We start from the raw sequence: 13,857 nt of genomic DNA, 5'->3' as shown, positions 1-13,857 counted from the left end.
TTTGTAAGTAAGTGTTTACTTTTGCAGGGCAAATGTGAGAAGCAAGTACAGGATGTGATTGAACGATTCTGGGATTTCATAGACCAACTCAGCATCAATACTTTTGGTAAGATATGTAACCAGATCCTCTGAGGGTTTTTCAGTTCATGACATGACCCTCTAAAGCCTCAGAGGGAGTTGGCTGACTGGTTGTATTCACCTGTACACAAGGGCAGCCAGTAGCTGTGCTGCTGGTGTACATAAACACATTTTTGCTTAAAGTTTGACAATACTGATGGTGCCTCTTAAAGCTGAAAGGATGGAGAATTATTTTGCATTTTTCCATTGTTTTCTAGGCATCTTCCAAGCCTGTAAAGGTGATGATAGCTTCTTATCTGAATACCAAGAAGTAGGTCAAGTAGAGAAAAGGGAGTAACAGGCAATCTTTTTAGAGGCCAACTAGTTTAAAATTGGCCTCCATGGTCTTTATCTGCACTGTGCAGTCCCAGCAGCTGTAGCCCTTAGTGTCTTGCTCTGCGGTACTGGAACCATACAAAACCTGTTCTTAAGCCAGTGCTGTGTAATGAAGTAACTGCATGCGTTCACTGTATGTAATGCTGTGCTGCACAGTGTAATTATCTGGGCTTGGGGCTTTCAGTCTTCAGTTCTAGGGTCAAAAATCTGTTTCTTAGGTAACTGTTAAAGCTCTTTAGCCCATGCAGGTCAAGGCACTTCAAGTATCTTTGATGTTTATATATTTTGTTTGTGGAGGCAGGTAGTTATCACACAACTGTAAAACCAGAATTGGTAACAAGACTTGCAGTGTGTCTTGCATACACGAGAGGGGCAGCTTGGCTAGCTCAGTATTGCTTCCTCCCAGTCAACTCGTATTTGCAGCCTATCAGCGTTTCTCACCAGAGAACAACAGAGGAAAAACCTCTTCCTGTTAACATGTTGGATACAACTTCAGAAAATTGTAGCCAGTTTATCTTTGCCTAGTCCTGCAGCCTGTGCTTCTCCCAGCAGTTCTGTGGCTTGGCTTCTATGCGCAGGGGCTACAGAATGGACATAGACTTGTATGTTCGTGAAACAGTATTTGGGAGGTAACTAACAGATTTGAACTGATTTCACAGGGAAGTTCCTAGCGGATAACATAGTGGGCTCTGTGCTTGTCTTCTCTTTACTGTTTTGGATTCCTCTCAGCATCCTTGTGCACTGCGTGGTGAGTAAGCTGACTTTGAGATGACCGCTTTGTTGGATTGAGCTGCAAGAGAGCACCTTTTGTATATGAAATGGCAGATGTCTGTGGGAGAACGTGATGGCAAGCTCTTAGCAAACCTCAGGGGGGAGTCCAGCATATGTAAGACTTACTGCTCCTTCAGTAGGTAAAATTCCTGCTAAACTCTGCCAGGTTCTGGCAAACCCAGACCCAGTGCTCCCATGGCTGAAGCCCTTCCCATTCTTTCCTAGGCTGTCTTTCTTCCTCTGCTTCCGGAATTCTACCCAAGTATAATTTTGGTAACCTCCATTAAAGTCAAAGTTTTCTAAAGCTCTACTAAGAAATAAGACAACCACATTTTGTGGGGAGATCCAGAGAGGGAAGTGGTCTTGGTTGAGCCTTGGGTAGATGGACAAAGAGAGTGAGCTCCTGGCAACTGGGAGCGTGGGCATGTGGCATGATGCTGATAGTGGTGTAGAGTTCTGTACCCACAAGCACCTCTGGGACGGGTGGCAAAGCATGGGAAAAGAGCCCCACACACTGCTGTGGTCTTGCAGGGGCACAGAGACCTTGCAACTGGGAAACTAACTTTCTTATTTTGTGTGTGTGTTTGTTTTAGTTTGCTTTCACTTGTTTGTTTTCCAATAGGACAAGAAACTGGACAAACAGTACGAGGAGAACACAAAGTCCCTGTTTTGTCCTAGTGTAAGTTGTTGTCTGAATACAAACTGTCAGAAAGCTCTCCAATGCGTGTTAGGAAATGTGAACCTAAGGTGTGTGCAGAGTATTTATCACAGAAGTGACAGTAGAGAGCGTTGGGGCCTTATGCCTCACGCTGCCTATGATGAATCAGCTAGAGGAGAAACTCTGTTCTTGAACAAGCCTGTGTTTGGGACATCAAGCACTGCAGCTTGGTGGGCTCTCATTCTTCCTTCCTGTAAGAGCTGTGTTGTGACCTTGTTGCCACAGCAGCTCTCTTGCTGCAGCTCCCTCCTGGGCAGGAAGCCACTCTGCTCTGCGGAGCCCTACTGCAAGCGCCTGTGTATGGAGGCCCCTCAGCACACGTCACTTAGCAGCTTCAACCACAGGCAGCTTGTTCCCAGCCAAGTGGTGTCAGTGAAGCATGAGGCTCAGCAGGGTGGCGCTGCACGAAAATCTCTGCTAAATGTGGTGTCTGTGCTGCAGTGGCTGTTTGCAGGAGTCGGCTTTTAGTGACCAGATGTGCTGGAGCCTTCCAGTTCCTTATGCTCTGGGTGCAGGAGACCCATCAGAGACACTTCTCACCCTTGTAGATACCAAGCTGGGAGAAAAGCAAAAAAGTGTCTAAACTTTAATTACAGTCCAGCACCAGGCATCTTCTGACGTACATTTCTGGGTATCCTGACTGCCCGATTCCTATTAATAACTGAAACATTCAGTTAAAGAAATGTTTTGTAATGGAAGGGGAACAAAGCCTTGCAGAACTCTTGCACAACCACTGAGGGAAGCATACTGAAGTGAAAGACAACTGAGGCAGATTGCCTTTGTCATCTACTCTTACATAGCTGAGGGTAATCTTAGTTTAAGTGCCCCATACCTGGTCATGAGTGCCATAAGTCACCCTAGAGCTTTATACCTGAATTCAATCAAGAAAATCCCAGAAGCAGGTGTAGCAACAGAGCACAGGTATAGTCAATGGGCTCCTCACTCTGGAGGGGAAGCAGTAGACTTCAAACTGCTGTAACAGAGGTGGAGGTGCTCCTCAGAAAGTGCCCATTCTTTCTGAAAATGGGAAAAAACCAAATCCCAGACTAGATGCGGTGGTGTGGCTGCTTGTGTCTTGCAGAATGTGGAGATGCTCAGCAGCCTGGACTCTGCCTCTGTTCGAATCATCAAACCCTTCCCTGCGGCGCAGTCGACGAGCCGGCACCAGCCACTGCAGCCCATCACAGCCGTGCCTGCTGTCGCTGCAGCACTGAAGCAAGACCACCAAAGAATGGACACTATTCAGGAGGACCCAAGCACTGACTCTCACATCGATGAGGATGTGTTTGAGAAGGACCCTTTCCCAAACAGTAGCTCAGCCGCCAAATCTTTTGAGGACTTGACAGATCATCCTGTCATTAGGAGCGAGAAAGCTTCATCCTTCAAACTGCAGCGCCAGAACCGCGTGGACAGCAAAGAAACAGAGTGCTAGTGTCTTGCTGCCTTCTAAATGTATGACTTGTGTATGCAAAATAAGGATCTAAAACCATTTCATTTATATAAATATAAATATATGTATATATATTTTTGCGAGGGAGTGGGAGAAATAAGGAAGTGACCTACTGCAGATGCTGGTCATGTGTATGACCTTCCTTAAATTACATTTATTAGAGCATTGTATCTTTTAAAAAGGAAAATCCAAACTCAAACTGGCTTGTATTTGAAGCTTTTTGGATTTGTTTTTCTACTTCCTTGACCTTTAACATTTCCTTCAACCTGTGGTGTAAAACCAAATATCCTGCTGGATATTGGATTGTGTATATCAGCCTTTTTTATAACTTAATATTTTGTAGTCTGACAGCACTGATTGATAGACAGAATTAAGGGGCTTTTAAAAACAAGATGAAAACACTGCAGTATGTTCCATATAGAGTAGATCATTTAGCAGTTTAAGGTACATGTAAGCCAAAGCCTAAACAGATTCTTGAGAGCAGAATGAGAGTAGCGAAACGGATAAAAGTACAGTCTCATAGCACTGAATGATGATGCATATTGGAATCAAGACTCTTACCACGTACAGCTTCTAAAGAAATAAAAGGAACATAGGGAGACTGTTAAACCTTACGTGCTGCATGGAAATGCTCCTCCAGCATGAAACTTGTGTCTCTAGCAGTGAGGTTGTCTTGTCTCCATGGCAGATAAAGTTTCCCACTCTTGTGTGTTGAAGGTATCTGGTAGGAGAAGTGTAAGGGGAGAAACCATTTATGTGGATAAGCAGCTATAGGCAGCTGTTTACAGCAGTTGTTTCAGTGCAGAAATGTTTCTCCAGATGTTACTTGGAAATAACTAACACTATTGTTGAGATGTTCAAAGAGCTGAGCCTCAGATTTCTGTGGCCTTGTGCGGCCTTTGGAAGCTCCTACTGCATAAATAAATGGAGGAGGGTGGAATTCACTCCATTCGGCGGGGGGAGGGGGGGGCATTTGTTCAATTGTGAATTTAATTAAAAAGTAAATGAACCTTTGTTAAACTTACAGGGCAAGTGTGAGGAGGAGACATCATAAGTTCCAAATCCCACCCAGAGGGGTAAAATGTGATGTTCAAAGTAGGTAATTTAACAGTGTCCTCTGGTACACCTGGAGATCTGTAAGGTGAGCGGGACTGGCACGGGAGCATTGTTTTAGCTCAGTAGCAGAGGGACTGACACAGTGGAGCCACAGAGCAACTGATAGTAAAGCAGCATCTTAGTTCTGCATCTGTTCTCTCCCACAGTAATCTGTGGGTAAAACTGACCTAAAACACAACAGGGTAGAACCATTTGAACTGTTACAAGCCAGTGCTCAGCGACAGGGGAGGTGGATTTACATATGAGGGGAAGTAACCGCTGCGGCGCGGAAGGGATGGTGCAAGAGACCCTCTCTTCCCCACTGCGGACACTTGTTACACTAATACTTGAACCTTGTGTGCCTTATGGTATTCCTGAGTAGCTATTGTGTTTTATATACCGGTTTTGAACTTTGTCTGGGGGGTTTGTTGTTGTTTGGGTTTTCTTCTTTTGATTCAGTGCAAAGTCCACATGTGAGGAGTTAATTTAATTCCCAATACAATAAAAGCTTTTTATATTAAAAAAGTCTATAGTTAAGAGCTGTTTCTGCTCAGTCCTTTTAGGAAAGATCTAAATTCTTCAGTGAAACCCTGTGTTAGGAGTCTGGCATGCAGCCAGCTGTGAGCCAGTTATTTCTGCACCCGGAGGGCTGCCCTGCTTCCAGCCAGGAATGGAGCCAGTTTCACCACAAGCCCTGTGGATTATGGTCAGCCCTGATGGTGAAATTCAGGTGAGGTGTGGGAGTGTGCTCACATGCCTTTTCAGGTAGGAAGTGTGTTCTCAGCACTGAGGGCTTTATTCCCCAAAAGAAAACAAGGCAACGGCAGGCACTCAAAAGCATGAAAATTGAGGTTTGGAGCATGCCATCCATGCCTCAGAGTGCGCTGTAGTCCTGAAGCTGTGACAGCAGTACAGGCACAGTGTGTTCACAACCTCAGAGGCAGGAAGATCTGCAGGGAGCCCTGACCTGGTCCAGCCACTCTTTACTATAAGCATTTGTTACAGGCAGGACAGTCCAGTTTAATATTCATAAATACTGTAAGTGATCAAACTTGATTCTGGTCTAGCTCCAGGCACAGGAAAAATAAGTACTTGTGCTGCAGTCTGTAACACTGTTGCATAGTGGATGGTAGGTCTTGACCAACTTGTCCATTTAATGGAGCAAAGGCAGCCATATGGTACTAACAGCTCTCTCATCAGGCTCTGCACTGCTTTGCAATCTGTGCCTATATGCAAGAGGCGGGTGTAAAGAAGCTGGTGCCCAACTAAGTTAAACACCCCCTGCTCTGAACTACAATCTATCACTTATCAAAAGTCTCACTAAAGCTCAGATAACTGCTTTCACTGCTGTATTACATCCAAACAAATTAAACTTAACTGATGTTAATAGCTCCTAAGACTCTCCACACTACTGCCTCTTACCAGCTTCTAGGTGTTCAAAGCTAGTAGATGCTATTAATCAAACTGCAGTTCCTAAAACTCAGGGCAGCCTCTATGAGAGACTTACTTTCTTCCAAATGTTCCAAGGAAAGAGCTGCTCACCCCCACAGATGTTCACACTACCAGCACATGCAGCATGCTGCTGAGCTACCCCATGACACACCCGCAGTGGTCTCATCTTTTATTCTCCCACAGCCCAAGAGAAGGGGACAAGGCAGAGCACTGTCAGGGGGTCCCCCCACCTCCCCTTGCCCAGGAATGCAATGGCTGCAGCATCCTCCTGGCACTGGCTGCTCACAAGCAGAGTGGCTTTGTTCAGCAAGGCTGCTTCAGTTCCTCACTGCAGGGCATCTGGCAGAAGAGTGGCCTCGGGGTGTGTGTGATCCACATCGCGCCAGTATGGAAGCAGGAAAGGAAGAGCTGACAATTTTCTTTCCAGGTGTGACCACAGTTGTGCTGCTAGAAAGCTGTTGCCTTCTGGTGATAAGTGAAGACCATCACACAAATAGGAAGAGAAATCCTGCAGGTGAGGTTAAAACGTTATCAGTGTACTTGCTAGTTGCAAATAGAAGGTATTAATAACTGTTAAGTTCATCAGAGCCAGCTGGCTTATAAACTGTTTTTTTTTTTCACTGCTTGTATTAAAGTATTAAGAGAATGTTCTGATGGCCAAAGTCACTGCTGTTCATCAGGAAAAGATCACGGGATTAATGATGCAATCAAAATATTGAGTCTACTGCACTACTGAACAGTCAACTGCACAAGCGAGCGTGGGTGAGAGGAAAGATGCAGTGTTCAAACTGGAGTTATTTGCCTATAGGAAAAGCCTGCAGTCCCTGCCACAGACAAGTTTAGGAATCTGGTCACCTGCATCAGCGAGGCACCAGTGCAGCCTGACCTAACCTTGTGCAGACATTACCCCAATGCTGTGCAGGTTGCCCAGGGAAGTTGTGGCTGCCCCATTAATGACAGTGCTCAAGGTCAGGTTGGACAGGGCTTGGAGCAACCTGGTCTAGTGGAAGGTGTCCCTGCCCATCGTAGGGGGGTCGGAACTAGGCCCCTTCCAACCCAAACCATCCTGTGATTCTATGAAAAGGTTATTTATGTGTAATGCTCCCAGGGGACATTCACTAAGCACACATAATGGCCAGGTTGTGTTAAGCTTTATTTCTCAAAGCCCACTATGAAGCTTTCTGGATTACTTTTTCCCTTCCCCAAAGTGTAATATGGATCTATTTTGTACCATTTCAGTGATCATGCAGCTCTACCAGTTCCTCTAAGCTAAATGATGCACTTCACAAGTCATGACAGTTTCAAAGCCTTTTTGACATCACACCTGATTGTTCTGCATCAGTGTCCAGAGGTCGACTACATCAGTTCCACAGTCCCTAGCGACCTGAACGCAGGCCTGGGCATACTTCCCGGTGGTAGCATTGTGGCGATTCAATTTGTCACCTATCCATCAGAAACAAAGAAAACATTTAGCAATTGTGACTGATCCACCCTGATTTCAGTCCTCTGCAGCACACACAATGCATACCAGTTTGTTAAACCAGCCCACATATAACCAATTGCAAACCAAATCCAAAGCATGCAGATTTCAGTGGCTGGAAGCTAAAGCTTGGTGAGTCTCTTTCTAGGCACCTATCAGTTTTGAGGCATCTGAAAACATGTTTCTTGTTAACAGATGTGTAAGAGGTGAGAGACGCAACAGGCACAGGGTGTAAAGGCTATTTCTGTGCTGCTCACAGCTTCCACCTTCTGGCAAGCTTCAGGTGGAATCCATGCATAGATTTAAAACTCTTCATACACCTCCACCTAGCATGCGGAATAGGGTGAAGGAAATGTAAATCTATTTTGAAGTTTGTCTTCTACTCCCTGGGTGACATCCAACATCTAGCATCTCCCCAGTAGTCTCACATGTAGGCCCAAAGCTTGATCAGCACACACAAACAGTACCTTTGTGTGCACAGTTAACTGGGAGCTGGGCGGTCAGTCCGTGCTCAGTGCCAGCAGTTCTGTACGGAGCCCAGGGAAACTTTGGGGCGGGATATCATTAAGTTACCTTATTTTATTATTATTCTTTTTAATGGGACCTTCAACTCCTACTCCCTCCTTGCACATGATGGTTCCCACCTCTTCACGCTGCCATCTCCTTCCTCCCATCATTTGTTTTCATCATCAAAATACCTTTGGCAGCCCCACTGGTGCTTCCCCATGACAGTACATTTCCTGCCTCCTCCTTTCTTTAACTTTCTTCCTGATTTAACTCTCACATGGGACTGAGTGGCCCTTCAGCTCATTCAGCCGCCACCACGCAGAGCTCCCTTTGTTGCCATGTTCCCTGTGTTGGCCACAGCTCCACCACCCCAGGTGAGGTTCTGCAGTCCTGCCCCTTTCCAGTTTGATGACTTACATCCTAGCAGAGTTCTCCCTTTGCCTTTTCTTTCACTGTCAGGATTACTTCTTGACCCTTCCATCTCCTCTTCCATTCTGGAAGCACATGCACACCTGCTCTCAATGTGCAGCTCTGCAGAAGCATGTGCTGCTGGGTTTGTAAGTGAAGAGCAGCAGCTAAAGGAAGCTCAGATGGAACATGGGGGTATCCTGAGGGATCAAGAAGGCAACCTAGCAATTGATCCTGACCTGCACATCCCACCCTGCCTTGTGACAGCCAGGAGTGGGGAGCAACGGCTTAGGGGAAACTCTGAGACACCAGATACATCTGGGGGTGTGGGACTGACCTGAAGGAGCTGTCTGCTGCACTCACGAGGTCAATGCCTTCCGCCTACAGAAATTCACGGCTAACAGGAGCCCCACAGTGACTGGAAGAAGGTTCACATGACATCCAATCTCAAGAAAGACAAGAAAGGACCTGGGAACTGTTTATCACTCAGCCTCACCTCAGTGCTAGGAAAGACTGGGGTTACCTCCTCTTGGAATTCATTTCCAAAGACATGAAGGACAAGAAGGAACTATCAATACAAATCTAGCAAAGCCAGATAGTGCTTGACCACCTGATTGCCTTCTGCGATGAATTAATGGCTACGCAGATGATGAAGAGCAGCTCTGACCTTAGTAAGGGCTTTGACTCTGTTTCCCACAGCACTCTGATTTGGAAGCTGAGCATCTTTTCGCACCTCTTTTCACACCTGAATGAATGTTCCTGTGAATATCATCACCCTCATGTTTCACACCTCTCTCTCCTTTGCTCTGATATCTAACTGACAAAACCAGAAATAAACACATTTCCCCTGGATAATAGTTGAGGGCAGATGATCCAAAAATGCCACTTATTGTGCCCACAGTACTCCGTTTGTGGTCCACCATCTGAGAACACCCTGTCTTTTTTTCCGTCCCTACACAGCAAACTCTTCGAGACAGATGCTGGCAGAGTCAACACTGTAAATACAAGCTTCCTCCCTCTCTATGCCATAAAAAACATAGGTTTAAGATGAAAATGAATTAACAATATTTTAGAGGTGTTACTTGATAGCTAGGAGCCAGATAAGCAGCATTCATGGTGTGCTCATCTAACATTTCAAGAGGGCAATATGGGTCCATGTGTTGAAAACTAAGGCTATAATGGGAGCTGGGCGTACACACAGGAAAGGCTGCTGTATGCCTGATCTGCCCCTTAGTCCCTGTCCAAGGATCTACTACTGCCACATATACCATACTGGCCGTGTCTGATCTGACCTGCTATAGCTGCTACTGTCTTACACAATTTGTGACTATAACTCTTTGGGGGACTGTCTATCTTTTTCTACATTAAATATAAAAACTACCCGGCTGGATGAGACTGAAAGTCCATACAGTCCAAAACCCATTTTGCACAGTGACCACTGCCACACAACAAACCCCCCTAATGCAAAGTCATGCAACAACACAGCCTAACTTGGTACAGTTTAAACATGGGATCATCTTCAAAATGTTATCACCTAGATTGAGCACAGAGCTCAGGATATGCAATATCACCTAAGTTAGAGAAAACCCTGCAAATACTAAGGTGACAGCTCTGTGTTTACCTGAATCTAACTCAAACGTCTTTTATAAATGTGCAAGAAGTGGACAAGTTGTCCCAAAACAGGACTCACTCTCAAGCAGCATAAACTGTCACTCCTGGAGTCAGTGGGATTATGGCAATTTCCACCAGCTGAGTAACATAAAATAAGCAGTGCTCTTGTGTCTCTATTTTTAGAATCACCTTGAACAACATCATAATGAAAAATCATTTAATCACTGTTTGCTTCCTTCCCAGGTACTTTTATTAGCATTTTAGATTATGATATCCTTGGGGAGGGAGGTGTAAATTTAAAATAAACCTGGCTAGGATATTCCTCCTTATCCAAATAGATGGCAAATACATTGTGACTATTATAAATTTTTCTAAGGCACACAATGCCAGAATTTCTTCCATAATTCAGGTTATTTTGGGAGCTGCGAGGACATGATGTAGTCTGCCTAGGACATCTCAGTACAACCTGCATTCCCAAAGGGCAGACACTTCTGTCAGTTCTATGCACAAACAGCTCGAACAACACTTTCAAAAGAATGTTACTGATCAGTTTGTAGTTACTGCACAAGCTTATCCAAAAGCTCTTCAGCAAGCCAACTACTTGTCCTTTTTTCCATCAGCTCAAGGAACATGACTGCCGTCTATCTGGCACAAGCATGAAGCGAATCACCTCTCAGCCTGCGATCAGGAACTTACACTCTGCCAGTAAAATGCTGAAGCTCTGCCCATCCGCATCACTCTTACCTTTGGCAAGGCACTCCTTTTCCCAAGCTGATTCCTGAAGAGGTGGTGGCGTTATCAAAATAATCCTGTCTTCAGTAATGTCCACTGACTTGAGATACTGTATCATGCTCTTCAAGTTCGCAGCGTACTCCTCCAAAGGAACGTGTTGCTTTGGGTTCAGATCTGTTCAGGGATAGAGCACATGCACTAGTGACGTTAAACTGCTCACAGGTTTATTACACAGTACAATGTGCTTCGTACACAGCATATGAATGTGGGCACTCATTTTGTGTGCAGGTCACCTCAACTGCTGGACCACGAGGTGTGGTAGGAAAACACTGTTCCTCAACATCCAAAGCAGGCAAATCAAGGTTTTAAACACAGCACTTTCAGTAGGAATAAGGCACAGGGAAAACAAAAAACCAAAGAAAAATATGTATTTTTAGACACTCTTTCTTACAACCCCGTATGTTAGTATTAGATCACACAATCACCTCAAACCTCACTGACACAAAACTCAAGATTTTTACCCCTCTCAGATGCGGAGAAAATTTGGGAAATTCCCATAGATGCACAATCAGTCCTTCGTGCACTGATGTTATCATTTTGATTAGACTAGCTCTGCATGCTGCTATGCTTATCTTAAAAAGAATCCAAATGCGCATTCATTCCCTCATTTCCTCAGCCCGTCTGCCAGAACTCATCAGCCTGCTTTAAAGGCAGAAAAATCAGCAGGATGCCCAACTCCAATTTTAAGTGATGGACACATGACTGATTCTTGAGCACCTTGACATTTACTTTCGATATTAAAACTCTGTGAGAGGGAGAGGAATAGAAGGCACTGCATGGTTTAAATACAAATAAAATGATTGAAAACAATCCACTGTAAAAACAAAGAGAGGGCAACTGGTTCATGGAGAAGTGCCAGGAAAGTCTGTGTGATGTTCTCCTTCCCTGCTGAACTGTAAAACTGTCATGGGGTGAGGGGTGGGGAGGGAAGGTACAGTACCTTTCAAAGAACTGTCATTAGCTCCAAAGAAAATAGTAACTGCAACAGTACTCTCAGCACCAGCACTTTTAGCGATCAGTCTTGGCAGGATCAATTTAGCCCATCTGGTGTTGTATCCTGAGAGTCCACGGTTCACAACATCACATTTTCTGCAACAGAAACGTGTCATAAAGAACAGTCCTCCTCTGCACACCAGGACAAAACCTGGAGCGTTCTGAACCACTCTGCCGGGACACCTGCTCCTGTCCCTCTCAGAAATGATGAGGGGTCACAGGAGTTTTCAATGGGATTATAACTGTGTCTTGAAAGTGCACAAACAACAATCTCGACAATCACTAAGGATTTAAGTGTTCAAGGCCAGGCTGGATGGGGCTTTGAGCAACCTGGTCTAGTGAAAGGTGTCTCTGCCCATGGCAGGAACTGGATGAGCTTTAAGGTCCCTTCCTACCCAAACTATGATTTTTTTAATTTCCCCTCAAGCTTTGAGTAGAAAGAAACACCCAGTGAGTATTTCCACCACTACTGGGCACACTACCACTAAGGCAGTTCCACTGCAATAAATAAATAGTTAATAAATACACATTAAACATTAACTTGTGTTGGTCTTCTTTTAGAAAAGCTGCACACGTTCTTGTATGCTAGACATTACTTTTGGAATTTAACCTCTTACCTGACCAGTCTCTCAGCAAGATATGCCCCCCAGCCATTTTCCCGGAAGGAGAACTGAAAGGAAGGAAAACTGTTAGACCCTCACTGGAAGAGCTCGCTCCCCAGCAAGTCAGTCCCACCACCAGCATCTTCCTTCTCTCCTCAAAGGCTTTCACACACAGCCTCTGGCACTGCTGCAGCAGCGCTCCCTCCCTCCCAGCCTGCCTTGCCTACCCTGCAGAGGTCCAACAGTCTGGGTCTTTACAAAGACGCACAACTGGCATCAGAGGGAAGTGATCAAAACTGACTGCTGCCAGGCTGCAGTTTCATCTTGGCTGATGAGATTTGGGGGTTTAACACCTTTTTCTAAGATCCTTTCATTGTGCCTTCATTCAACAATCCTCTCTCCACACGCTGCTTCAGAACGCAGTCAGACACCTATCTCTCCTACCAGTGGAAAAATTAATCCCTCTTTATTCCCACTGCTGCCCCATCCTCTCTGTTACAATGCTGCAGCAATGACGGCCACTACAGACAACAGGCTGTCCTCCTTGCTTGAAAAACACCCCTGCCACTGCAATACCAGAAACTACACTTTTACCAGACCACACTGCTAACACAGTAACTTAAAGCTTCTCCGCAACAAGGCTCTAAATCTCATTAATGACCATCAATGTGAAAGCTCCTGGCACACTCTCACGGGAGATCCAACAAGGACATGACTACACCAGGCTGCGATCCCACTTCTCTGGCCTCCTTCCCGCCTCACAGAGCCAGGCTGCTCCCTGCCACGCCAGCCCCGGTCAGTCAGAGCGGGTTTTTACACTGCTGTCAGACCCCTGCGGAGAGCTGCTCACGCGGCTCAGCCACCGTGATCCCGCCCGACAGGCTTCTCCTGCCCCAGGCGAGGCGGGGGCCGGCCGGCGAGGCGAGGCTGGAGGCGAGGCTGGAGGCCAGGCTGCCCCACGACAGGGCACACGCATCCCCTCCCGCTGCAGCCAGCTCGGTTTTCCTTACAAATTAAGTCAAACCCTGTGCTTGGCACAGGCTCAGTGGAAGGCCGGGCTGCTGCTGGCGCAGCGTCCACGGAAAACCACGGTACTCTGGTACAAGGAACCGGGATGCTCACGGGGCTCCGGAGCTCAGGCAGGAGCCGCGGGGCCGCCGGTCCCAAGGCGGTGTGGAGAAGCCGGCGGCCCCACAGCCAAGGGCGGCGGCGCGGAGCTGCTGCAGGGCCGCTACCTCAGTGATGGAGTCTCCGAAGAGGACGACGCGGGGCCAGAGCAGTAACCGCCCGCAAGCACCCGCCTCCACCAGCGCCATGGCCGCGGCCGGACGTCCGCCGGAGCGGGGGGGGGGGCGGAGGAGCAGGAGGAGACCTCACCGCTTCCTCTGCGTTAAGAGGCGGCGTGAGGTTCCAGCAGCGTCAATGCTTAACTGCTTTCCACCTCCCTTATAGCGAAGCGCGTCCTCCTCCGGAGCCGGGGCCTGGAAAAGATGGCGCTCCCCGCGGTAGAGCCCCGCCTTGCGGT

At 46.6% G+C, this 13,857-nt stretch overlaps 2 protein-coding genes across 3 annotated transcripts in view; one reads left to right on the top strand and one right to left on the bottom strand.

The window, feature by feature from the left end:
- The window catches only part of ADAM17 (ADAM metallopeptidase domain 17), a 37,677-nt gene extending 32,564 nt beyond the window's left edge, over nucleotides 1-5,113 (top strand). The window contains exons 17-20 of one of the 2 annotated variants that reach the window (XM_080615091.1): nucleotides 28-106; nucleotides 1,113-1,201; nucleotides 1,847-1,903; nucleotides 3,024-5,113. In XM_080615091.1, the coding sequence (XP_080471217.1) occupies nucleotides 28-106; nucleotides 1,113-1,201; nucleotides 1,847-1,903; nucleotides 3,024-3,374 (576 nt within the window). In that variant the 3' untranslated portion in view covers nucleotides 3,375-5,113. The remainder of the gene's footprint in view (nucleotides 1-27; nucleotides 107-1,112; nucleotides 1,202-1,846; nucleotides 1,904-3,023) is intronic. The other variant, XM_080615092.1, reaches the window with a different exon arrangement.
- Nucleotides 5,114-6,162: 1,049 nt separating this feature from the next.
- Nucleotides 6,163-13,654, bottom strand: IAH1 (isoamyl acetate hydrolyzing esterase 1 (putative)). Its single transcript, XM_080615093.1, has 6 exons — nucleotides 13,568-13,654; nucleotides 12,348-12,400; nucleotides 11,678-11,826; nucleotides 10,690-10,851; nucleotides 7,264-7,382; nucleotides 6,163-6,447 (listed from the first exon to the last, which is right to left on the bottom strand). The coding sequence occupies exons 1-6, from the start codon at nucleotides 13,646-13,648 to the stop codon at nucleotides 6,265-6,267; spliced, it is 747 nt and encodes a 248-aa protein (XP_080471219.1). The 5' UTR covers nucleotides 13,649-13,654; the 3' UTR covers nucleotides 6,163-6,264.
- Between the last annotated feature and the right edge of the window lie 203 nt (nucleotides 13,655-13,857).

The sequence above is a fragment of the Psittacula echo genome, assembly GCF_963264785.1.
Source record: "Psittacula echo genome assembly, chromosome: 4".
In the NCBI taxonomy this organism is placed as follows: domain Eukaryota; kingdom Metazoa; phylum Chordata; class Aves; order Psittaciformes; family Psittacidae; genus Psittacula; species Psittacula echo.
This window is presented reverse-complemented; position numbering and strand designations above follow the sequence as displayed.